Genomic DNA, 26,717 nt, shown 5'->3' with positions numbered 1-26,717 from the left:
CCTAGTGTTTTTATTTGCTAAATCTAACCAGCCCTATATTTGGCAAACTTAATTACTTTTAAGGGGTCATAGATCCATTTTCAAACATTTTACACTTCTTTTATAAATTTAATATACTCCATTTCCTTGAAAACTTCTTCAGTTGTCTGAACTAATGAAAAAGCCATCTTTTTAAATACTAATTCTTTTTTTTTTAAGAGTTTTTTTTATTTTTAAGGAGTCTTTACACCCAATACGGGGCTCGAACCCATAATCCTGAGATCAAGTGTTGCACACTCCACCAACTAAGCCAGCCAGGTGACCCTAAATATTAGGTAATTTTAATTAAACTTATGGAAACATAGTTAACCCAAAATTCTCATAAAGGTTTCAGAACGGTACATACGATTAGTATGAAACCCTTAGTAAGGTTTCAATTTAAAGTCACGAATCTAAACCCATCCCCCTAATTGCACATTTTACGTTGGAATTAAAAAATTGTCAGTTAAACGGGCCAAAATCTCTCACATGTAACACGTTCATAAAATGTACGCATGTACAGATTCCTTCTTAACCGACTGAGCCACCCAGGCGCCTCTCAGATTCCTTCTTAAAAGGCACAAAAAGCATGTACCACACTTAATTCTAAATCTTCTTCTCTTTGGAACATGCCTATTTGCCAGGCAATCACCACCCTTTCCCCCAGAGATTCAAGGAGGCCTGTTATAGGCTCTAGAGAGCTTTGTCTCACCAGGAGCTCAGGAAACCATTATTTCCCTCCATGTGCTCTTTGGGGCTATCTCCTTAGCCTGCCTGGGCATGGTTGGTCAGAGATTTTGGCCAGGATGCTGACTGGATGTATGTTAGTTATATATCCGCACCTTTCTCTGTGGCTACAGCCACCCGCCCATCACTTCAAAGCAGGGGTTGTCCAGAGATCCCAATGCTGGCTTCCAATTCTCATTACCCACCTTCTTCACGGAAGAATTTTCCTTGCCCAAGTCTGCAAATCTCACCGGGGCTTACAACTTGATTGGATTTTGCATTTCAGATCTTCTGTCTCCGTGCCCACATCTCCAAAACTCATTTTACTTAGGTCAAAATCCTACAGCTCTTACAAAGCCTTCCTTTCCCGGGTCATACAGCTCTTACAAACATTAAAGCAATATCTGGTTGAATCGTGGATCTTTCTAGGGGCTTTAACTGGCTCTTCATCGTTAAAGTCCAAGCACATTTTCCTGACCCGTTCTAGCAGGCTAGTAATTGCTGTTCTTGGGAACACACTGCTAGCATTTGGTGTATTAAACTGTATACAGTAAAACTGCCTTAAAAAATTATGTAACTCAAACTAGACTTGACCTTAACAACGCCCATTGGGGCGATTAGAGAGTTGGAGCCTGGGTGTGTCCAGGGACAGCTGGCTGCCAAATCCCAGTGAGGACAGAAAGCCTGGCAGGATTTCCCTCCGGCCCCTGCTTCACTGCTCCCTCACAGAAGGCTCCTGCACCCCAGCTGCCCTCCAGGGTAGATGGCTTCTGAATTACCAATTCTCAGGGAAAGAAGGCAGATGGCATGCCACCACAGGACGGATGACCAGATGTCACAGCTGGCTCCCGGTTGGGATATGAGTGACTTTGCGGAGGATGGTGCCCAAATTACACAGGCCGATTTCCTCACCAGAGTGACAAAAACAGGGGCTCCTCAAAGACTAGCCCCTTTTCTCCATTTCCTTGGGGAATGAAACCCATGATCTTCAGTTCCTCAGAGAAGTGAAAGTAGCAACAAGGAATCCAGTAATTCCTGTTATCTGCAGGCTTTATAAGTCAGCTGAGCCTGAAGCAGTGGCCTAGAGCTCGCACACCAGACACCGCTGCCCTCTCTCTGAACCCAGAGGAACATCAGGATGCCTCAGCCGCCCACCTTCCTCCTGCTTCTCCTCCTTTCCACCGGCAGTGCCCTGGCCCTGAGGCTCTGCTCCTTTAATGTGAGGTCCTTTGGGGAAGCCAAGAAGGAAAACAAGAATGCCATGGATGTCATCGTGAAGGTGAGAACTTTTCCTGTCGGAAAGAGCGCCTGACCCCCCTCGTGCCCTCTCTGATGCGTTCAGACTTTAAGAGACTCAGGAGATGTTCCACTCAAGTTAGTTGCTGGGGTGAAGGTAGCAGCCGCCTTGGCATTTTGTCACAATAATGGCAGCAGTAATTCCAGTAACCACATCACCTCTCTGGGCTTCATGTCATCATCTGAACGTGAGGGTAATGCCAGTACCTCCTTGTAGGACGGTTTTGGGGAATGCTTGAGTTGGCACGTGTGAAGCCCCTAAAACAGCATCTGGCTCCCGGTTACTGAACGCCCCTGTCAGGCACTGCAAATACGTGATTTCCTTTCATCACCCTTAAAAAGGAGGATTTTTATCCCCATGAAGAGATGAACAACAAAAGGTGAAGTGACCTCCTATAGGTGGTGGGTGGGTAGGTGGAGGGGAGCTGGGAGGCCAGCCCAGCCTGGTCTTTTTACCCATCAATGCAGCACAGATTTTTGCTAGCTCTTTTCTCTCTTCTTTTCTTTCTTTCTTTTTTTTTTCATTCTGTTTTGTTGCTTTTCGTTTTTCTTTCTTCTTTTCTTTCTCTTTTTCTTTCTTTCTTTCTCTTTCTTTCTTACTCTCCTTCCTTTCTTTATTTCTTTCGTTCCTTCCTTCTCCCTCCCACCTTTCTTTCTTTCTTTCTTTCTCTCTACACCCCTCTCTTCTTCCTTCTTCACTGCCCACCCCATCAACCTTTTCCCAACTATCAATTCTTATCTTTCTCTCCACTTAGATAAGACTTCCCTTGCACAGGGCGCCTGGGTGGCTCAGTCAGTTAAGTGTCTGACTTTGGCTCAGGTCATGATCTCATGGTTTGTGGGTTCAAGCCCTCTGTCAGGCTCTGCACTGAGCCTGGAGCCTGCTTCGGATTCTGTGTCTCCCTCTCTCTCTGCCCCTCCCCTGCTTGTGTTCTCTCTCTCTTCCAAAAATAAATAAATAAACCATTAAAAAACTTACATATATATATGTATATATATGTGTGTACATATATATGTATACACACACATATATATACATATATATGCATATATACATATATACATATATATATATATATACATACACACACACACACACACACACATATATATAAAAGACTTCCCGTGGGTATTATGACCAATGTCTGGAGATGCTGCTCACATTTCTTTAGAGTTGCTTGACTCTCTTTACCCTACAGGTTAATTTATTTTTGATGATGCTGGGAGCTGAAACCTTTCCCAGGGCTCTGTCTGGGTATTATCACCTTAGAAACCCCTGGAGGCACCAAGGTATGGTGGGAACACCAGGAGCTCTGGGGTCAGATCCCACCAGGCAGCTGTGTGAGCAAGCCCGGGAATTCCCTTCTCTTCGCTGAGCCCCTGGGCCTTTCTGAAAGTGGGCCTTACACAACCTGTAGCACCAGTTGGCCTAGAGAAATCAAGGTAGAGCCCATGAGTGGGCAGGTGATCTCACACAGAGCTGCCACTGTTGGCATTAATACACAAAGTGGATTAGAGCAAGGACTGGCATGCTCTGCTCTTACTTACATGGTCCTCTCCCTGGTTGGCCTTGCCCTTTGGACAGCACCCAACGCCTTCCAGAGATTGTTGTTCAGCCAGAAGAGCCATGCCAAGCCTGTGGGAGCCGAGACTCCCTGGCTCAACAGGAAACTTTGACATACGAGGAAACTATTTTCCCTGCTTCCTCACACAAGGGCTCGTGGAACCCGGGTACCGACTGTGTTCCCATTACCTTCCTCACTTATTCTATCCAGGCAATGTCATCAGAGTCTTAAGAGAACAAAAGACTATCTTTTGTTCCTTGGTGATTCCATTATTGGGGGCTTATACTCAGCATCTCCCCTGAGTGGCTGTGTCCTACAGGGTTGATGGATGGACAGCCCATCACACCAAACACCAAGCATGTGAAAAGTCTTTGTCAAGGACTCCTTACTTTCCCCATTGTTGCAAGACCATCCTGTAATCAGAGGCCATCCCCAAATACCTCCAGAGCCATTGAAAGCACAAACAATAAAACCCAAACCCAGGCATTCAGGAAAGTAATATTTACAGGGGCTAATGTCTAAGTACCTACTATAGGCCAGGAATTTTATATCCTTTTTTTTTTTTTTTTTTTAAATTTTTTTTTTTCAACGTTTATTTATTTTTGGGACAGAGAGAGACAGAGCATGAACGGGGGAGGGGCAGAGAGAGAGGGAGACACAGAATCGGAAACAGGCTCCAGGCTCTGAGCCATCAGCCCAGAGCCCGACGTGGGGCTCGAACTCACGGACTGCGAGATCGTGACCTGGCTGAAGTCGGACGCTTAACCGACTGCGCCACCCAGGCGCCCCTATATCCTTTTTTTTTAATGTTTATGTTTATTCATTTATTTTTGAGAGAGAGACAGCACAATCAGGGGAGGGGCAGAGACAGAGGGAGACACAGAATCTGAAGCAGGCTCCAGGCTCTGAGCTGTCAGCACAGAGCCCAACGTGGGGCTTGAACCCATGAACCATGAGCTCATGACCTGAGCTGAAGTCAGATTCTTAACTGACTGAACCACCTAGGTATTCCCAGGAATGTTATATTCTTATTATGACATAGGTGGCATTGCCCGCACTTTGTAATCCAGAAAACAGAGACTCAGAAAGAAGTGACTTACCCAGGATTCCATAGCTGTTAAGGGGAAGGATCAAGTCCAAACATATGACCCAACCATATTCGTGGAGGTGCGTTTTCCTCTCTTCCATACTGGATTTATCACTTCAGAGACGAGCCCAGTTTCATCACGCTGTTGTCATTATGACCTTCATCAGGGAGGTTGGAGAGTGAGGGAGGCCTGCTGTCATCATCTTGGGTTTGCTGGCTGGCACCATGGGCAGTTTTCCAGATGCCAAACCCTGCCTGCTTCTGTCTGCTTCTTCAGTTTGTGTCCTTAAAGAGCGAAGTCTGTTCAGCCAACAAACACTCGCTGAAGGTAGACCACGTGCCAGCTGCTCTGAGGCACGCACTGGGGATAAGATGGTGGACACGGGAGGCATTGTCTCCCACAGCACATGATAATTATGATTTCAGGATTGCTTACTGTATGCCGGGTCCTTAACGTGCAGTATCCAAGTTCAGCCTCACAACCCCGCTGGTTGCATTTTGTAGACGAGACAACTAGAATTCAGAGAGGAGGAGTACATTGTCCTGGGCGTCATGGAGCAAGTGAGCAAAAGAACAAGGGCTTGGACCCAGGCCTAACTGACCCTCTCTGGGCTCTTTCCCCACCATGCTGGTTGCTCCCTGTTCAGAGGCACAAAAAAAGGTTTAATAGGCTTCTCTGGCCCCAGAGTGTTCATAGAGTTCTCCAGAGTGTCCCTTCCCTTCCCCCCAGCCCCACTCACCACACCACTTGCTGGGAGCCCCTCACTACTGGCCATGCTCAATCCCTACTCCCTCCCTCTGTGAACAGCAGCCTCAGGAAAATCTTGAGTTTCAGGTTTGGGAGGGCCTTCTGGGGGCCTCATTCTTTGGAGCCTCATTCTGAGGAGATGGAGCCCGGGGGCGGGGGGGGGGGGGGATCTATTTTTCCTGGCCTGAAATTGGTGCAGAGAAAACACGCATCAGTGGTGGATTTGAAAACTGAGGAAAATGCTCACAATGCCATGTGAGATATATAAAAAAAAAAAAAGACCCAAACCGTGTAATAAATATTGCCACTGTTTGCTGAGCGTCTTTTCTGTGCCAGGGACTAGACTGAATGTATTATTTCCATCATGTCCTTTAATCTCTATGGCAACCCCATAAGGAGGGTACTGTCCCAGTTTACAGATAAGGAATCTGGCGGTTCAAGGAACATTCGTGACTTGCTCAAGATCACACAGCTGGTGAGCGATAGAGTCAAGACATGAATCCAAGGCCATTTGATTCGATGCCTATATTTTCAACTAACGGGCTAGTTATTCTGATGCCATTTTGTAAATATGTATAAGTATAGAAATCACATGAGAAGTGTCTGAGTGGTGGCTTTACAGGTCATCAGGTGATTTTTTATAGTCTTCTACATTTTCCAAATTTTCTACAATAAGCAACATTATTTTTATAATTAGAAAATTATAACAAAATTATTGTTTTAAGTTTATTTATCTTGAGAGAGAGGAGTAAAGAGAGGGAGAGAATCCCAAGCAGGCTCTCTGCTGTCAGTAAAATCTGATGCGGGGCTCAATCTCACAAATCTCGAGATCATAACCTGAGCCAAGATCAAGGAGATGTGGGACTCCAGAGCGTTTGTTATTGAGGCAAAAAGGTTGTAAACAGGGACTCTAAAAGCTCAACCTTTCAGGGGCGCCTGGGTGGCTCAGTTGTTTGAGTATCCAACTCTTGAGTTCGGCTCAGGTCATGATCCCAGAGTTATGGGATCGGGCTCCAAGCTAGGCATGGAGCCTGCTTGGGATTCTCTCTCTCTCCCTCTCTCTGTCCCTCACCCCCACTCAAGCACACACTTGTGCGCTCTCTCTCTCTCTCTCTCTCTCAGAAACAAAACAAAACAAAACGAAAAAATAAAAACTCAACCCTTCTGCTCAGGAAAGGGAGTCTGAACTCTGGCCCATTTTTGTCCCGCGGCAATGGGTTACGTTCAAAAGGGACCTTGGTCTCCGAGGAGGAGCAATCAGGGGATGTGGGGATCTCCTCCGTTGTTGAGCATAGTGGTCAGGCAGGGCTCCGCAGTGGATGATCCCATTATTCACATTCACAGGGTGTTCGCATTACTTAACTGCACTGAGGCAGAGTCCTCAATTATACTATGGGGATAACAAGACGGCCAACATCCAAGGACTATTATAAAAATTTAATGAGTTGATGACAAGAGCTAACACTTATAAAGCCAGGCACCACATGAGGCACTTTATGTAAGACAATTTATTTAACTTATGTTAAATAGACTCTCACCTGTTACTTTTTTTTTTTTTTTTTTTTTGAGAAAGAGAGAGTGTGGGTGCAGGGGCGGGGCAGAGAGAGAGGGATAGAGAGCATGCGCGAGGGGGCCCTTGGGGGGTGGGGCAGAGAAAGAGAATCCCAAGCAGGCTCCATGCTTGGTGTGGAGTAGCTCGGTGTGGAGCTTGAAGCAGGGCTCAGTCCCATGAGCTGTGAGATCATGACCTGAGCCGAAATCAAGAGTTAGGCACTTAACTGACTGAGCCACCCAGGAGCCCCTCATCTGTCATATCTTAATAAATATTGGCCATCATCTCCTCTCCCATAATTACTTTATCCTCAAGCAGTTTCCTTTTTTTAAATAATATATTTTTTTAAGTTTATTTATTTTTGAGACAGAGAGAGACAGAGCATGAACGGCGGAGGGGAAGTGAAAGAGGGAGACACAGAATCGGAAGCAGGCTCCAGGCTCTGAGCCATCAGCCCAGAGCCCGACGCGGGGCTCAAACTCACGGACCGCAAGATCGTGACCTGAGCTGAAGTCGGACGCTTAACCGACTGAGCCACCCAGGCGCCCCACAGTTTCCTTTTTTTAAAAACACTTTAATTTTTTAAAACTAGAAAGGTATCATTTTTTAACTTAAAAAATTTTAATTTCTAACTTAATTTTATTCAGTTAAAAATGGTAATTATGGACTACTTTGAACATATAGAAGCATATAAAGAAGAAAAAAAATATCAGCTGTTACCCTATCACTTGAAGATAAGAGCTATTGGCATTTAGGGCATTTTATGGGCATTTTTCTATGCAAAAATAAATACATAAAACTGCATCTGGGGGTGCCTGGGTGGCTCAGTTGGTTAAGTGTCCAACTTCAGCTCAGGTCATGATCTCATGGTTCGTGGGCTTGAACATGTGTTCACAGCTGTCAGCTGTGAGCCGGCTTCGGATTCTGTGTCTCCCTCTCTCTCTGCCCTCCCCCGTTCATACTGTGTCTCTCTCTGTCTCTCAAAAATAAATAAATGTTAAAAAAAATTAAAAACTGCATCTGTTTTGCAGCATGGAGACTGCCCTATATCACCAGTTTTGTATTCTGCTTTTATATTGGAAGTATTTCACATGTTGTTAATATTCTTTCAAAACATGACTTTTAATGCTACATAATGTCCTATGCCATGTTTACAACATCTTTCATTTAATGCTTTTCTATTTGGGGATACTTAGGTTGTTTCCAAGTTTTTGTTGTGCTATTGCAATGCCTCTTCCTCTTTGATCTGTACAAGTAATAATAATAGCAATAATAATTTCGTGTGTGGCTCCAAATGCCTAGCACTGTTCTAAGGACCCATTTAATCCTCCAGCAACCTTGTGAGGGAATAACTGTCATCATTCCAATTTATAGATGAAGAAACTGAGGTGCAGAGAAGTAGTAGATATTTCTTTATAATAGAAGACCTTCCTCAAAGGGGGAAAACTAGGCCAAAGAGTAAGTACATACTCCAAGACTTTTTTTTTTTTAATTTTTTTTAGCGTTTTATTTATTTTTGAGACAGAGAGAGACAGAGCATGAACAGGGGAGGGGCAGACAGAGAGGGAGACACAGAATCTGAAACAGGCTCCAGGCTCTGAGCTGTCAGCACAGAGCCTGACTCGGGGCTCAAACTCACGGACCGTGAGATCATGACCTGAGCCGAAGTCAGCCGCTTAACCGACCGAGCCACCCAGGCGCCCCACTCCAAGACTTTTGATACATACTTTAAAGTGCCTTCCAGAAAGGTCTGACAGAGACCAGTGACTAAATCAGCAAGCTGGCTCAGTGGCAGGACCCAGCTCTCCCTGATGTTTTAACAGCATGGTAGGCTTTGTAGTCACAAGAACCTGAATTCAAATCCTGACTCTACCATCTATACTGGCTGTGTGACTTCAAACTTTCCACTCAAACACTCTGAGCCTGGTTTTCTCCTGAGGTTAGTGAGCCAATAATCACAGTTCTCTCACAGTGTTGGTGAGGCTTATGGTAGGCTCACAATAAATGTTAGCCCTTGTAGTTTTTATTATTATGATTTTGTTGCCAGGTGAACTGGGGAGACCCATATCCATACTGGCACCTCTCACGTACTAAGAGCTTAAGAAATATTTATTATTATTATTATTATTATGGTGATTATTCACGCAAAAAAAAAAAACCAAGATATAGGACACGTGATCATAGGCTCTGGATTCAGATTGCCTAGATTTGCATTCTGCCTTGGCCATTTTCTAGCTGAGTGACTTTGGATAGTTTACTCGGCTTTCCTGGAGCCCCAGGCTCCTCATCTTTAAAACAGACATAACTGGGGCGCCTGGGTGGCGCAGTCGGTTAAGCGTCCGACTTCAGCCAGGTCACGATCTTGCGGTCCAGGAGTTCGAGCCCCGCGTCGGGCTCTGGGCTGATGGCTCAGAGCCTGGAGTCTGTTTCCGATTCTGTGTCTCCCTCTCTCTCTGCCCCTCCCCCGTTCATGCTCTGTCTCTCTCTGTCCGAAAAGTAAATAAACGTTGAAAAAAAAAATGTTAAAAAAAAAAAAACAGACATAACTGAAAAGAAATAAACATTAAAAGGTGGGGGGGGGGGGCTCCTGGGTGGCTCAGTCAGTGGTGAGTTCGATCTCCACGTTGGGTGTAGAGATTACTTAAAAATAAATTATTTTTAATGTTTTATTTTATTTTTGAGACAGAGAGAGACAGAACATGAACAGGGGAGGGGCAGAGAGAGAGGGAGACACAGAATCAGAAGCAGGCTCCAGGCTCCGAGCTGTCAGCACAGAGCCCAACGCAGGGCTTGAACTCACGAACCGTGAGATCACAACCTGAGCCAAAGTTGGATGCTTAACCGACTGAGCCACTCAGGCACCCCTAAAAATAAAATTTTTAATCAAATAAAATAGACATCAAAATACGACCTGCCTCACAAAGTTCTTCACTTATTTCAGTGATGAAATTCATTACTTTAACAAATCACCAATCCTATACCTAAAACATAGTAAGTGCCCAATAAAAGATTTTATTACTTGCAGTAAATGGCCTGAAACACCTGGGAATTCTGTCTTCACAGGTCATCAAACGCTGTGATATCATACTCCTGATGGAAATCAAGGACAGCAAAAACATTATCTGTCCCATGCTGATGGACAGACTAAATGGGTAAAGACGGGGCTCCTGGACCCTCTGCAGACTCAAGGTCAACTTCAAGGACACCTGAAAAGCCTCAGGAATTGAACCAAGGGTGAAAGCCAGCACTCACCCTGACTACCAAGTCACATGACCAACACTGCCCACACTTCCAACTCCATTAGCCAAAGTCCTGAGAACTTTCAACCAGCTAGTTTTAATATCATAAAGTAAAATAGAGGGAACAGATGAGGAGCCAGGACAGAGAGAGAAACAAAAGAGACAAGGGGCTGAGCTTAGAACTACCGTTATAAAAAAAAGGTTGAGTGCAAATATGAAGTTATGGTATGCCCGCAGGCTGGAATATGATGTAGCCATTAAAAATCATGATCACTACAGAATAGCTTAGAGCTAAATATTCCAGCATGGAAAGATGGCTGCAGTATATTGAAAACAACAGGTTCAGAACCGTAGGTAGAGTAGCCCATTTTAGTAATCACATTACACTATACATGAATAAGCATGTGTTTGAGTTTGCATAAGCCTAGAGGAAAGACTGGAAGAATGTGCCCAAACCATTAATAGTGGTTACTTCTGGGCCAGGGGAGTGGGTGTGATTGGAGGACCATTGTGGAGGCAGTCAGTGAAGAAATGCAGAATATTTACTTTTTATTTTATATATTTCTATATGATTTGAATAGCTTACAAAAAGTCTGATTTTACAACTTCAAAAAAAAAAAACCCCAAAAGATAATGTCCTCAAATATTTTTAAATTACGTTGGATTATATTTGTGATTTATATTCTTTCTCAAAGAATAATCAGCAAACCCACCCACCTGAAAATCATCCCAATGTGAGTTAAAAAGGCATAGTCAAGGGGCACCGGGGTGGCTCGATTGGTTGGGCAACTGACTCTTGATTTCGGCTTAGACCATGATCTCCGGGTTTGTGAGTGTCAGCCCTGCATTGGGTTCCACACTGTCACAGTGCAAAGCCTGCTTGGGAGTCTCTGTCTCTCTCCCTCTCTCTCTGCCCCTCCTGTGCACTCTCTCTCTCTCCCAAAACAAATAAATAAACTTAACATTTTTATTTTTTTAAATATTTTTTTTAATTTTTATTCACTTTTTGAGAGACAGAGACAGAGTGCAAGCAGGGCAGGGGCAGAGAGAGAGGGAGACACAGAATCCGAAGCAGGCTCCAGGCTCTGAGCTGTTAGCACAGAGCCTGACATGGGGCTCGAACCTACGAACTGTGAGATCATGACTTGAACCGAAGTTGGACACTTAACCAACTGAGCCACCCAGGCGCCCCTGTTATTATTATTATTTTTTAAATAAATGAATGGTCAATCCAGCCTCATTCAGCCTGGGAGGAAATCTTGGACACTCTCCTTCACACAGAGGGTCCCCTGGGCTGGTTCCCCCTTCTCCGGGGCTCATTTTCTCATCTGGAAATATGAGTTGGGCTGAGCTTCTCCATTCAGCCTCAGCAGCTCTTCTCTTTTCAGATCTGATCTTTGATGATGGAAAAGAGAGTTTAGTGCAAGGGTCAGGCGCCTACACTCAACTCAGACCACTTGTGTTTGGATTTTGACTCTGCTATGACTTTGGGCAAGTTACTCACCCTCTTTGCACCTCATTTTCCCTGTGTATAAAACGGGACTGGTAATGGAACCCATCTTCCCGGAATGTGGTGCTGATTAAATCCTGCATATAAGTGGTTGGGCTGTGCCTGGTCTGTAGCAGTGACCAGTCAGGGCTGGTGGTGTCTATTACTAGTAAAAGAAAGCAAATTATGATGGCAAATGATGGTCCCGAGGGCCGCGTGTAACAGCTGCCATCGGTGCCCTAACTACCTGCCAGGCATCCAGTTAATCAATTTACGTGTGCTATTTCATTCACTCCCACAACAGCTTTGTGGGGTGGGTACTATTACTGTTTCCCTTATAGCTGAGGGAACTGAGGAACAGAGAGAAGGGACTTGCCCAAGTTCACCCAGCCAGTAAATCGTGGAGCTTACCTTTGAACCTGGGTCATTTCTGACTCCAAAGCTGGTGCTCTATTCTGAACCTCCTGAGCTTTCCTTAGAGGGACTCTGGTCAGTTTTCAGAAGTACAAGGGGACAGGGGCTCTATGCCCCTCCCCACAGCCAGCCTGGATTGAGTCTTCCCACCCCAACTGGCCTCAGTTGTCCCAGGCCCCCTAGACCATGCCACTGACTCCAGGCAGAAGCAGGTCTGTTTGTCCCCTTATCCCTCGTAAGCCAACAGGAGCCTTAGTCACCTCACAGCTGAGTCACGGCAAGCATTTTGCCAACCCCAAATTTGGCAGGCTAGATTCAGAACAAGGCCAACTTTCCCAAACTGGAAGCCCAGTGGAATCCAACGTCCACATTCCTCAGGCCCCAGTAGCCAGACCTGCCTTAGAATATGTATCTAGTGGCACCTTGATGGTTCAGTTGGTGAAACGTCTGACTCTTGATTTCGGTTCAGGTCATGATCTCATGGTTCGTGGGATCAAGCCCCGAGTTGGGCTCTGCACTGACACTGAGGAGCCTGCTTAGGATTCTCTCTCTCTTTCTCTCTCTCTTAAGATAGATAAACTTAAAAGAAAAAAAAAAGAATATGTACCTAAAGTCCTAGGAATTTCTGTAGGGCCTAGGTTGGGCCCTAAATGCTCCTTCTGCTACTAAACCTGAGAATATGCTATAGCTTAGACATGCCCTAGATCTTTCTGCAGGCAAATGGGTTAGACCATGCCAGGTGCTGCCCAGGGTGAGTTATCAGCAGGTTTGGCAAACACATGGAAAGTCAAGTTTCCCTGGTGTAAATGAGGGATAGAGGTAATGGGACTTCACATCTGTATCGCCAGCCCCCAGAACATAAACAATAGCTGGTCTGAAATCATAGTTCTAGGACTTGTGAGAAAATGCTTGAGGGTTTTCAGAGCAGGAGTGAATGTCCAATGAAAACGTTACTAGGAATTCTGCATATGATAAATGTTCAGCAGTAGTGCATGGACAAGGTGACCTGATAAGGTTTCCTCCACCAGGAAGTATGAGGTCAGCCCCAGCCATGAGCCAGAGTGAGATATGGAGCAGATTCTGGCCTGAAGCTTCTATGGTCTCAATAATGTCCCACAGGTGCAGGGCAAAGGGTGTGGATTTGGAGTATGTAGGATCTGAGTTCAAATCCCAGCTCTGCACCTGCAAACTATACAAGGTGGGTAACAACAGTACCCATCTTCTAAGGGTAAGAGTTAATGGCTGTCAAGATCCTGGAAGATGTCACATTCCCAGTCAATGGTGGCCCTTCTTATTAGACCCCAAGGTTATGATGAACGGTAACCCTTCTCCATGATGCCATTGGTGATATGGATACAGAGTGAAGCTAGGGGAACATGCAATAGGGGGATGTTTATTTTTTAAGATGCATAATGTAAAATCTCTGCATTTTAGAAATTCAAGAAATTCAAGAAAAGGCATAACGTACAACTATGTGATTAGCTCTCGCCTTGGAAGAAACACATATAAAGAGCAGTATGCCTTTCTCTACAAGTGAGTATAGCCTATGCTTCCTGGAATGCGGTTCACTTATAAATGATGACTGTGAATTGAATCAAAATGCTTATCTTTTCTTCAAAACCAAATGTTGACCTCTAACCAGTTCTCAATATTGATCAAAATAATTGCTGTCAAATTGACTCTGAAGCAAAGCGTTACCTCTTCAAACTAAAGAGTACAAGCAGCTTCCTAACACCTAATTTGTTGGTTGAGTCAGTGACTGCCTGGTCAGGAGGGTCAGGAGTTCTTTATCCTCCCTCATCAAGTCCTGGCCCAGGGATGGAAACCTGAGTTGCCCAGCATGGCTGTCTCTGAAACTTCAGAGTTTTGTCTTCTTCCTACAGTAATTTGTTCTAAGTCTGAACATTAACTTGTGGGTGCCCCAGATAAGTGGTACTGCTCAGATCTCCAGCTTTCAAAGGGTGGCCATGGAGAAGAGTAGATGGAGCCTTGTTCTCGGGTGAAAGATCCCTTGCAGGGCAAGAGCCTGCCTGGGGGGCTAATGAAGCCATGTCTCTGCTTCTTGAATGAAGATGTCAACTGACTCAGCTGGAAGTGCTTCTTATTTTTTCTCCCCTAGGGAAAAGCTACTGTCTGTGAAGAAACGCTACCTCTACCATGACTATCAGGCTGGAGACACAGATGTATTTTCCAGGGAACCCTTTGTGGTCTGGTTCCAGTCACCCTACACCGGTGAGACCCAAGGCGCCAGTAGTGAATAACCTCCCTGTGATCCCATGAATGGACAATAGCCCCAGATGTGAGCTGGGGTCCCAGGGTTTACGCAGCATTGTTAGGGAGGCATCAGACTTGAGATGGCCATTGAGAACGTCTGATACCTGAGTGTTAGGGATGCAGCCTGGCTTCTCAGAATGCCAAGACCTCCTCCCTTAGAATGCACCTGAAGTCAGTGGTAACTCCACTCTTGTTGGAGCAGTTAGGCTGATGGAAATTATTTACTGCAATTCTTCAGTCTCAGTCAAGTATAGCTTCATTCTGAAAAATCGCAGTGGTGGCCAGGAGAAATGAACCCCAAACTAAAGTCTCCCTCTGCCTCTAGTAATGACATGCAAAGTCCTCCAAGGACTGGGTATAGAGGGGAAATCCAAATGATTGCTCCCTTAACTTTGACAACAACTACACTTATATAAGCCACTAACAAGTATTGATCCCTGATTAGTGCCAGGTTCCTGCAACTTTGCAACACCCTGCAGGTTAAGACCTAGGATTGTCTCCACTTTTACATTTGAAGAAGCCAAGGTTCAAATAGGTGGAGTCACTTGTCCAAGGTCACCCAGCAGCTCTTGACATGAATGAACAGGGCTGTAACCCAAGCCACTATCTTGGGAGCACATACTCTTAACCACAGTGCATCTTGAAATGGAAAGTCAAGAATTAATTTGATTTGCAGATTGAAGCTATGTAGAATCCAATATCTTTTCAGTACCTACGACGTGCCATGGTCTGTTCCAGGCACTGACCAAGGCAGACAAAGCCCCTGCCCTAGTGAAGTTATGTTGTAGTAGGCAAGACAGATAATGACCAAATAAATAAATGTATGTGAGCATGTACCCCCAAATTTATACTACACAAATATAAACACCCTGAACGACGAAGTTAACTATTCCCACCCTGGCTAATTAGTACTTCAGGAAAACCAACATGGAAGAAAGGTGGAGGAATTTCCAGCAGAAGAAGAGAAGGATCTGGGGGCTATTTAGGACAGAAATGCACGTCAGAGAGCATGTGTAATAGCTTAATCGTGCACACAATTCACACTTAGCTGACCAGAGCAGTGTTTGGAGAGCACCCTGCCCCCCGCCCCAAGTGATTGTTTCTTCTCCGAGAGAGTCTTCAGCTACACACAGCTAAACATTGCTAAACAAACCTGTTTGTCTTGGGCCTCCACCTTTTCACCCTTCTCTATCTCTCCTCCCCTAGGATGGCTCTTCAAGCCATGCCCTGTTTAGGATTTTTTTTAATTTATTTATTTTGAGAGAGCGAGGGGGAGGGGCATGGATGGGGAAGGCAGAGAGACCTAGAGACAGAATCCCAAGCAGGCTCTGCTCTGTGCTGGCAGCGCAGAGCCCAACGCAGGGCTTGAACTCACAAACCATGAGATCATGGCCTGAGCTGAGACCAAGAGTTGGACGCTTAACCGACTGAGCCACCCAGGCGCCCTCCTGTTTGGAATTTTCTATCTTGTACAAGGAAACATTATGTCCCCTGTATTTGAGATTAAAGATAGAGTTAGCCATTCATCTATCTTTTTTCCCTTTTATTCATTTACTCATTCATTTATTCATGTATTCAATCAACAAACAGTTTTGAGCATCTCCCATGTGCCAGGTGCTGTGCTAGGTGCTGGAGCCAAGAGGGTGAGCAAGACAGAATTCAGGTTCCAGTGGGCCAAACTCAGAAGCACAACAAGTAATCTCAGGGCATGAAGGAAATAAAAGCAGGGTGCATTCCATAGTGGGGTGAGGGACCAACCCAATTTAGGTGACATTGGGTTGTGACCTGATGAAGCCAGTCACAGAAGACTGGGGAAAGGGCCATTCTGAGGGGAGGTGCCAGTAAGCTCAGAGGTGGAAAGGAGTTGGGATGTGTAGGGAGACCAGAGAGAGGATGGGGGGTGGAGCGGAGGCCTGAGAAGAGTGAGAAATAAGGCTGGTGGGTAAGTGCAGGGTCCTGGAGACAGGCTGAAGGCTCTGAGTCCTGACTTTCCATTGTGTGACCTGAGCAGTGATTCCCAACAGCCCCTAGGTCCCGAGTAGGCCTGGGGACCCAGGCACAGGACAAGGGAAAGCCGGGGGAAGAGGCATTCAGAGCACAACAGCTCCATTGCCAGGTGGGCGAGGCTCAGTTCCAAGGCTCCCTCTGTCCCTCCTGGTGGGGGGAGGTTTTCAGATATTTCACAAAAGGCCACTTTCTTTTTTAAATAATGTTTGGGTTTTTTTTTTCCTGATTACAAAAGAAGCATAAACTAACAAGCCTCCTTTTTTTTTTTTAATTAGAAAAAACTTTTTTCTTTAGTACAAAAGCCAAACAGGCTTGACTTATTAGTTTTTAAAAAGTAGAGAATATAATTTTTCAAAAAATGAGAAAATAAAAACACCCACAATACCAGCAAGCAGTACTGTCTACTGGCTTTCTCTTAGCTCTGCAGGTGAGTGGGAGAAAAGAGGCTTTCATGTACTGAAAATGCCGGCCTAATCATCCTAAGAACAGTCACATCTCAGCCACCGGCTGGACCCTCTAGAAATGAGGGGACCCAGACAATGCAGGCTGGGCCTTCTAGGGGGACAGTCTGTTTCCCTTCAGCAGTGTTCATGGAACCTTCCTCTGTTCAGGGAAGTGTGTGACCTCCGCCTCTTTCCTGTTCCTCAGTTGTCAAGGACTTTGTGATTGTCCCCCTGCACACCACCCCTGAGACCTCCGTTAAAGAGATTGATGAGCTGGCTGATGTCTACACGGATATGAAACATCGCTGGAAGGCGGAGGTGATGACCCTCTGTGTCTGTTGAATTCCTGTCTAGCAGAGGCAGAATGTGGTTCTGGGGAGGGATGAGGGACTCCCCAGGAGGGTGGGGGGTGGGGCAGGACCTGTGCAGACCCCCACTATTTTAGAGCCTCATTTTAGGCCTTACCTCTGCCTTAAATACCCTTCTTGCTAAATTTGTCTGGGTACTGTCCACGTGAGTCTCAGCAATTTGTACACTGCTCCCCTAATAATGGCTGCCCAAAATCACTGGGTGAATAGCTATTGCCAGGCCACACTGAGGCTGAAAATGCACAGGTTGATTTAATCCTCCCAATAACCCCATGAAGTAACTACCTTTCTCATTCTCACTCTGCAATGAGAACAGTGAGACACAGAGGGATCAAGAGTCCTTCACTGCAGGTGATGACTCTCAAATTGGTTCATGAAAGGAAGAGCAATTTATTGGTTTATGTGACTAAAATGTCCAGAAGTAGTTCAGGCATAGCTGGATCCAGGGCTCAGACAAGGTAATCAGGGCTTGGCTTGTCTGTTTCTTTCCATCTCTTTGCCTTCCTTTCCTCTGGGTGGGCTCCACCCTTGGGAAGGGAAGATGGCCACCAGCAGCTTCAAGACCCAGTGGTCTGAGACAGATTTTCCGTGTCACAATACAATAAGTTTCTCAGGATTGGGTCCCATTGGCCCTGATTGGGTCATTCATCCATCCCTGAACCAACCACTGCGATCAGCTCTGATTAAGAAGCTCTGATTTGTTAAATCAGTGTGAGCTTCAGCCCAGTCTCACAGACTGGGGTGAAGGAGGAAAGTAGTTTCCCAAATAATCAAGGGGTGCTATTCTCACAGAAAGGGAATACATCCACCATCTGTCTCGGCCTCATCTGGAAAATGGGGATGTCACCCGCTGTGGCTATGAGGGCCTGTGAAAGCTCTTGGCAAATATGGAAGTGTTCCAGAGGGCTCTTCCTCATTCCTCTTTCCTCCTTTTGGGATGTGACTCCAGTGACCTCCCCTTCCCCCCTCCTCAGTTCCACTGTTCAAACTGCAAAATGAGTCAAGGAAAGTGTGGACACAGAGCTAGGACATGGAGAGCACCAGGTGTGTAATTCATTGCATATTTGTAAAAAGCAAGACAAGAGAAAGACTCATTCATTCCTAAAATTCTGAATTCATTCATTCACACAACAAGAATTTACTGAGCATCCATTACATGTCAGGCACTAGGGAGACATCGGTGGCACAAGAGTGAACAAGAGGGCCGTCTTGTGCTGAGAGCCTTTCAGTGAGACAGATCAGGATTTAATTCTTGACTTTACCACTTGAGCCAATAAGTTGAGTGGCCTAGAACTGGTCACTTTATCCCTCTATCCTGTTTCCCTTCTACCTTCTAGTGTTTATTGTGAGATTTAATTTAAACTTTATGAAACATCTAATGCTTGGCCTGACAGGCGGTACATGCTCAGCAAATCATGCCTATAACAATAGGAGCTGGTGGTCACTCGGGTTAAGGATGACATTCTGACCTCGGCCGCGCCCATCAATCTCAGGGAAAACCCTGGTCTCTGAGGTCAAAATAAAATGTTTTTGAAGAAAACTCTAAAGTCAGCAACAGCCCCAAACAACAGCACCAGCAAGGAAATCTGACGCTTCCTCTGGATTGAGGAATATTAAAATTCTGTTCCAAGAGCTCTGAAGGGAAAAACACTTCTAAGACAGGAGGTGCTGCTGGTGGCCTCGGGGCAGGGGTGGACAACTCACTCTGTCACCTCCTTCCTTTCAGGCTCTTCCTACTTCCTCAGTAGACAGAATTTCCACAGGAGTGAGTTCCCAACTTCCAAACAATAGGACAGAAAAGCAGGGTGCCAAAGGTGTCAAGTTAGCCACCCAAATTCATCTGTCCTGCTCGGAAACAAAAGGCGTTGATACATCCATATGTTTATCCTCTACGGTAGTTTGAGCCAGAGAGATTTGAGGGAGATAAATGAGCTGGATTCTTTGATCCCCACCTAACTCCGCAAGCTGAATTAGAGGGACACAGTGACTAAGAACAGGAGGGAAGGACCATAGCAAACATCCTCCTTCCCAGTGAGAACACCTTCCCTTGTATGTTCTCCCCTGACAAATACTCATCAAAACTGTGACTCAGTTTTAAACTCTAAAAAAAAAAAAAAAAGAAAGAAAAAGACCTTATATTACTTTGCCAAGTGCAGCCAAAGACTGGGTGACTTAAACAACAGAAATGTATACCCTCACAGCCCTAGAAGCTGGATGTCTAAGGTCAAGGTGTCAACAGGGTTGGTTTCTCCTGAGGCTTCTGTCCATGGTCTTCCGTCCATGTCTCTCTGTGTCCCAATCTCTTTTTATGAGGACACCGGCCATATTGGATTAGGGGCCACCCCTATAACCTCATTTTACCTTAGTCACCTCTTTGAAGGCCTTTCTCCAGATACAGTCACATTCTAAGGTATCGTGTGTTGGGACTTCAACATACGAATTTGTAGGGGTGGGGGGAGGGCACAATTTAGCCATAACAGACCTCGTTGTTTGATGAGTATGGGAGGTGGGGCCATTGCTAGCAGTTCTGAGCAAAAGCATTGGCAATAATACATACAAGGTGACGGTTCCAAATAATGTCTTTCAGAATTTCATTTTCATGGGTGACTTCAATGCTGGCTGTAGCTATGTGCCCAAGAAGGCCTGGAAGAATATCCGCTTGAGGACTGACCCCGGGTTTGTTTGGCTGATAGGGGACCAAGAGGACACCACAGTCAAGGAGAGCACCAACTGTGCATATGACAGGTAGGAGGCACCTGCCTGACTCCAGCTAGCCCATCCAGTGCTTGGTATGCATCAGGAAAGGTGCCTTGCTCTGGGTGGAGGAAGAACCTGGCTTGCAGCGCTGAGTCAATTAGACTTCAGGCCCGGCCATTGGGTACTTGTGCAGTGTGCAAACTGCATGGCCGTGTCCGGGAGCCCTGAGCATTGCAGCTTAACTGTGGCTAGTGCAGGCTTTGGTGACAGACAGGTCTGGATTCAAATCCTGCCTCTACCATTTCATGTATCTGTGCATATGTCTGTGTCTTTGCTTCCTCATCTGTAAAATGGAGATTGTAGTCATGCCTCATTCATGGAGCCACGATGAGGATTAGATGAAGTAGTATATGTCTTCTCACACAATGCCTGGCATATGGTAAGCATTCCATACATTCACCGGCTGTTAATTATTTCATCACAAAGACATACCACAATGCATTCACTCAAATCCTCTGTCATTGGGCTTAGGTTATTACCAAGAGTTTCCTGGTAGAAGCACTGCTGAAGTGAACATTCTATACATGTACTTTCTGCATATATTTATGAATTCCTCAGGGTAAAACTAAAAATGAGACGAGTAAGTAAAAAGGTATTTACTTTTTTTTTTTTTTTTTTTTTTTTTGAGAGAGAGGGTACAAGTGAGAGAGGGAGAGGGAGAGGGAGAGAGAGAGAGAGAAGCAGGGCTCACCTGGAGCGGGGCTCAAACTTATGAGCTGTGAGATCATGAGTCAAAGTCAGAGGCTTAACCGACTGAGTCACCCAGGCACCCAGGGTACTTACTTTTATAAAACTTTTGCTACAGGGGTGCCTGGGTGGCTCAGTCAGTTAACCCTCTGACTTTGGTTCAGGTCATGATCTCACAGGTTCGTGGGTTCAGGTCATGATCTCACAGTTTGTGGGTTCGAGCCCCGCATCAGGCTCTGTACTAACAGCTCGGAGCCTGGAGCCTGCTTCAGATTCTGTCTCTGTCTTTTCTCTGCCCCTCCCCTGCTTGTGCTCAGTCTCTCAAAAATAAATAAAATGTTAAAAAAGAAATTTAAAAAAAAACTTTTGTTACATATTCCTAAATGCAAACACATACCTGTAAATAATAGCATTCTCGGGGCTTCCAGTTGGCTCAGTGAGTAGAGCACGCGGCTCTTGATCCCGGGGTGTGAGTTCAAGCCCCATACTGGGTGTAGAGATTGAATGAAAAAAAAAAAAAAGTAAATGATAACATTCTCTCACAGGTGTAACATCTCCCTGGGGAATTTCAATCAGCTCTCACTTTTGTTTCTTAAACTGAGAGGTGGGAAGGCACTTGAATTGTGTGCATGTTCATGATCTCCCCACCCACAGCAGAGACCGCAGGCTGGGAAATCCGCTGTGACCGCAGTTCCCAGAGCTCAGCCTGCCTCCGAGGAAGCAGGAGACGGCTTCTGCCAGAAGACAGCTGTTCTCACTTCTCTAGTTTTGAGGTCTGGCTTTCATTTCCATCCATGACCTCCTTTGTTCCTCTCGGAGCTTTCAGGGCTGGTGTGTCCTTTGCAGAAGTCACTGCTCAAGCTCTCAAGAGTGGAAACAGCCCTAGCACTGGGGAAAGCGGAATCAAGGCAGGAGGGTTACAAGAGGCCGAGCTCGCAGGTGCCTGCCTCCTCTCTCTCACTTTGACCAGTTGCCAACAAAGCTGGTTGGAGTAGGCCACTCACCCGCCAGCCTGTTCAGCCACCAGCCTGTTCACCCACCTGCCTACTCACATGCAGTTGTGCATTGACCGTGGGCAGGTGAAGAACCTTCTGCACCCCTGACCAACAAGAGGGAGGTGATTGAAAATAATGAAGCAGAGAACAGTGAATCACAGGGAAAGATGTTCACGTAAGATTGGGTGGGGTGGGGGAACAGGTTAAAAAAAGATGTTTACTGAAAGAACCTCAGTTTTATACACATATATGCCAAAGGATGGCAGGATTACATGTGCTTTTTTTTTTTAATTTCTCATTTTGCCGCTCTGAATTTTCTATGTTTTCCGTACAAGCATATATCTTTTAGGGTTTTTTTTTTAATTTTTTTCAACGTTTTTTAATTTATTTTTGGGACAGAGAGAGACAGAGAATGAACGGGGGAGGGGCAGAGAGAGAGGGAGACACAGAATCGGAAGCAGGCTCCAGGCTCTGAGCCATCAGCCCAGAGCCCGACGCGGGGCTAGAACTCATGGACCGCAAGATCGTGACCTGGCTGAAGTCGGACGCTTAACCGACTGCGCCACCCAGGCGCCCCTTAGGGTTTTTTAAAAAGGCATATAAATTTCTAACAAGGAGAGTAAAATGAAATGGTCTCAATTCCAGTCTTCGTTCCGTGTTCAGATATTTATTGAACACCTCCCATGAGCTGTGCTCTGCTGCTGGACACAAAAGATGTCAAGAGCTGGCCTGTGCCACACCTCGGGAAAGACTTCAATGGCCTGCACACATATGTAGGAGTCAGAAACGGGGGTCTTAACGATGTTGCTCTCTACTCTCTGGGTCTGAAGGATGGCTCTAAGAAATCTCCAGCCGAAGGTGAAGAGTTCACTTGGGGACTGAATTCAAAGTTAACCCCGGTGGTATGGTAGCAAACACAGGAAACCAAGTCACAGGTCGGAATCAGGGAAAGCTTGGTGGAGAGGCATGAACTGGCAGTTTGACTCACCTTGTCCTTGTTCAGTCAGTGGGTTGGAGCCATGCAGACCCCAACTCATCACTCCACCTGAGATACATTAGAGTCCATGTTTCCCAGACTCATTTAGCTACCGTGTTCCCGGTGTTTGTTATCACCGCAAAGCAACCATACTATGGTTTTTGTCTGTATTTGTCTTTAAGTCCATTCATTTTTAATGAAATAAATTAATTTTTAAAGGAAATTTCATGTTAAGGTGAGAAACAATATCCTCTGTCGTAAATTGAAAATAGCTAACAATAAGCCCTGTGAAAATCAAACCATGTTAAATTCTGCCTTAGTTCTCTCGCTTGCAGAATGCTTGGTGACTCCAGCCTGCTCAGTCTTGGTCAAAATGGGAGCTTAGGGGGTTATTAAAGATAAGCCAGTACCTTTCTCTATAATCAAATCAACAAAAGTGAAAAATAACTGTGAAGGGAAAAATATTCTCACTATGCAAGTCATCGGTACGTGGTGTGGTGTCCACGTATCATTTATAATCTTCTCCTCCACCATCAGGGCTAACTGCCCACACAGGGAAACACTGTTTTGGAGCCTATGGGGCCACGGCAGGGCTTGGTCCCATTTCCCAGTCTGAGGCATTGTCCTAAGGGTCACCAGGTCTGCACTTTGAACATCACTCGGAAGAGCCAGGCTGCTCAGTCCATTCCAGACGTCAAACAGGAAATTTGGTTGGTCTCAGAAATCAACAAGGTGGATTAATGTGACTGTCTTCCCTCCCCTTCTCCAGGATCGTGCTTCGAGGACAAGAGATCATCAGCTTTGTTGTTCACGGATCAAACAGAACCTTTGACTTCCAGAAAGCTTATGGGTTGACCAAAGAGGAGGTACAGCTGCCATCTTGTCTTTCTGTGCCACTGTCCTGGGAAGATGAGTTGGTGTCACCCTTTGAGGCCACCACTGGAGACACAACACTGGGCCATTGGACCTTGAGTCTCAAAGCCCATGATTCTGTGACTTGAAGACCTGTCTCAATTTCTGATTGAGCTGGTCCAGGGATGATGCTCACCAGTGTGTGTTCTGTTGGGTGACTTTAGGCCTTTTGTCTTCCCACTTTGAACCTGAATTTGTTCAGCACTAAAATGAGAGTCTCCTAATCCCCAAATTTATCTCCTTTTTCTCTTTATAGGCCTTGGATGTCAGCGACCACTTTCCAGTTGAATTTAAACTACAATCTTCAAGGGTCTCCACCACCAACAAAAAATCTATCTCTCCAAGGAAGAAAAAGACCCGTCGCTCCTAGATACAAGAATTTCATTTTATTAACCATTTCTTGCTTCTAAATAAAACAGCTTTAACAGGTATGAACTTCTGTCTGCACTCAGGAAACAAGTCTGGTCCAACTGCTTTCATTTTTCAACTTGAATTTAATCTGACTTGAGTAAAATTGGGAGGACAGTCTTCTCTTACCCTTCTTGGGCTCCTACCTCCCCTGACTTACCTAAAAGGAAACTGGGGGATTTTGCAGTCCAAAAGGACAGGCTTCACGTCCTGAGAAAGGCCAAGGCCCCAACTGTACCCTAGGATTTGAGCAATTATCTGTTTGAGGAATCTGTCCCCTCCTGTTCGAGGTCAGGATGGTGATCGTGTCTCACGGGGATGAAGAATGAAGGCCATCCCACCTGGCCTCCCTGCCTCCAAATTGTCCTCCAACTCAGCAAGCCCAGTAACCACCAGTGCCATCCTTTGAAATTCCATTCTGACCACAGCCCACTTGCATTCCCAGCCCTGTTTCAATACCCTGCGGGGGCTCCCACCACCATCTGGAGAGAGCCCAGAGTTTTTGGATGCCCAAAAACGTAACACGTCAGCCTCACCTTCATCCCATCTTGCACTCTGTGTCCAGCAGGACTGCCCCTTCCCTGCATGGCCCCAAGCCTCCCTCCTCCTGGGCTTTGAGTAGGCCAGTTGGCTGGCAGAGGCTCAGGGTTTTGTTATCATTCTGCAACCAAAGAGTTACAGAGGAGTCCTGCCAGCACCATTTTGCCTGTATCCATGGTGACCATTCTTGTTTGTTTCACTTCGCTTTCCCTTACATTGCTTCTTTTGTTCAAGTGGTACCTGAACATGGCTAAATATACGAGCAGTACCAAAGAATAAGCAGAGACAAGAAATGCTGCCCCGGGACCTCACCCACTCGGTTCCTGTCTCAGAAGCAACCCCTCTTACCAGTTTATGCACCCTTCCAAGAGACTCTATGCATAAATAAGCACCATATGTAACCTTGAAATATAGAGTATATTATGCATGGTCCTACTTCTCGCTGATTTTCCTTAACGTATCAGAGACAATGTGACTTTTGATATAAGAAAAAGAGACCATAAGCCTGAGTTTTGAAATTTGGTTGCTTCTGACTGACGGAATTAAATCAAAAGTGTTCTGCTTATATGGGAAAACCATTTTCCCCCAAATTTCGTTGGAATGGGGGGGGAAGGTGGTAAGGTTGTAAAGTTCCTGTCACCTCCTCTTGTGAGCAGGGCTCACTGACCCAGGAAGACATCCAATCTCCAAGGTCCCAAATGGTCAAGCAGGCAATTCCCAAATGAGCTTACTCTGGAGGAGATGACCATCCTTTCATTCCAGAGGCCAGCGGCATGGCTGGGACAAGAGCCCTGTGCTCAGTGGGGGAGGCAGGGGAAGGTGGACCAGACCAACCACTGTCCTGTCCACAGCTCCGGCTGGTCCTTCCCACCCTGTGACCTCCTTTGTGACAGGACATCCTTCTGTCTCTGCATTGGAGCAGCTTACTGGAGCCACGGGCACCTGCTGGCTCTGGGGCCACTCTGCCCGGCAAGAGGAGGCAGAGTGGGGCTTCTTACTGGTCACAACTTAACAGGGCCACAGACATGCTCCCATCCCTTTGGGTCACCTGGCCTGACTGGGGCAAGGAACTCTTGTGCCTTTTAGGGGAAGGAAGGCACACCTTGGTGGTACACAACCTTTCAGCTTTGGCTTTATCCAGAGGGTTCGAAACTGGTGTGTCCCAGAATCCCAGGGGACCTGTCGCCATGCTGATGCCTAGGCTCCAGGCCCCCAGAGGCTGTCTCAGAAGGTCTGGGGTGGGGCCCAAAAGCCTGCATTTTTGAGAGGCTCCCAGAAGACCTGAGGATAAGACTTTTCTTTCATTAGTTATTGAGAAACCAGATCTTAAACTCACTCTCCTGGCCCTGCTTAGTGAGAAGAGGGTAACATGAGGAGGGGATAGGCTCACTGTGGAGCCATAATCTGTACCACCTATGAGCTCTGGGATGCTGAGCAGGCCACTTGCCTTCAGTCCCCTGATGTGATCAACCTCAGAGGTGAAGTTTCAGTAAGATAATGAATGTAAAACACTGAATGTGTGCCTCACACTTAGCAAGCCCTTGACAAGTGGAGGCTGTATTTTTATTAGCAGGACTTGCTCCATCAAAGGGTGGCTCACTTTAAGTCTTTGGGTACATATGTCTCTCATTTAATTACTTTGAATTTTTGCTATATGAGGAATCAGACCAAGGTTCCATTTCTTTATCTTTGATCACAAACAGTATTTCAGCAAGTGAGTCTTGAGAAATTGAGATGCCCCTCTTCCATTCCTGTTATTTTCTCTTTCTTATCAACATCCCCTTCCTGCCTCAAACACAGCAGCATTTCTTTCATGCTCTTCATCCTGTCTCTGTGGGCTGGGGGCCAGAAGGTGGAGGGAGTTTCTTCAGTTCAGCAGCCCTGGCTCATATCTTTCCCTTGGGCTGGAGAAGGAAGTATAAGGACGGTTGTCAAACCAGGAAAATAAAAGGAGACAGAGTTTTTGTGTCATTAATTAAACTCAGAGGGCACTACTGTGCCATCTTGGAGAAGAAGGCAATAGTCTTCACATAATTATCCTTAAAAGAAAATACTTTTTGAACCAAAAGTAGTAGACATTGGGTAGTACGATTGTTGTAATTTTTCTTTTAGAAACACTTCCAGATGGCAACACCTAACTTACAAAGTTAGGGAGTGATTTTTGCTGGTACAAATCGGGGATTAAAAAATTGACAGTGCTTCCTAGTGCATTCACG

At 45.8% G+C, this 26,717-nt stretch overlaps 1 protein-coding gene across 2 annotated transcripts; it reads left to right on the top strand.

Annotated features, from left to right (window-relative positions):
- Positions 1 to 1,801: 1,801 nt before the first annotated feature.
- DNASE1L3 (deoxyribonuclease 1 like 3) lies at positions 1,802 to 24,914 on the top strand. 2 transcript variants are annotated; one of them, XR_007150492.1, is made up of 9 exons: positions 1,802 to 2,023; positions 10,056 to 10,144; positions 13,569 to 13,667; positions 14,254 to 14,366; positions 17,064 to 17,176; positions 19,814 to 19,971; positions 23,411 to 23,507; positions 23,810 to 23,981; positions 24,736 to 24,914. XR_007150492.1 is itself a non-coding variant. In XM_047850818.1 (8 exons), the coding sequence occupies exons 1-8, from the start codon at positions 1,883 to 1,885 to the stop codon at positions 23,921 to 23,923; spliced, it is 924 nt and encodes a 307-aa protein (XP_047706774.1). In that variant the 5' UTR covers positions 1,803 to 1,882; the 3' UTR covers positions 23,924 to 23,984. The 2 variants fall into 2 exon arrangements, 1 of the variants encoding a protein (XP_047706774.1); XM_047850818.1 differs by lacking the exon at positions 24,736 to 24,914 and having other exon boundaries at positions 1,803 to 2,023; positions 23,810 to 23,984.
- The last annotated feature ends 1,803 nt before the right edge of the window (positions 24,915 to 26,717 follow it).

Source organism: Prionailurus viverrinus, chromosome A2, assembly GCF_022837055.1.
Source record: "Prionailurus viverrinus isolate Anna chromosome A2, UM_Priviv_1.0, whole genome shotgun sequence".
Taxonomy (NCBI): domain Eukaryota; kingdom Metazoa; phylum Chordata; class Mammalia; order Carnivora; family Felidae; genus Prionailurus; species Prionailurus viverrinus.
The sequence above is the reverse complement of the archived record's forward strand: the minus strand, read 5'-3'. Positions and strand labels throughout refer to the sequence as shown.

Excerpts from the sequence above, each read along its gene's own strand:
- DNASE1L3 (XM_047850818.1), top strand. The coding sequence starts at position 1,883 with ATGCCTCAGCCGCCCACCTTCCTCCTGCTTCTCCTCCTTTCCACCGGC. Across the intron at positions 2,024-10,055 it reads CCATGGATGTCATCGTGAAG|GTCATCAAACGCTGTGATAT; the intron begins GTGAGAACTTTT and ends CTGTCTTCACAG. Across the intron at positions 19,972-23,410 it reads ACCAACTGTGCATATGACAG|GATCGTGCTTCGAGGACAAG; the intron begins GTAGGAGGCACC and ends CCCCTTCTCCAG.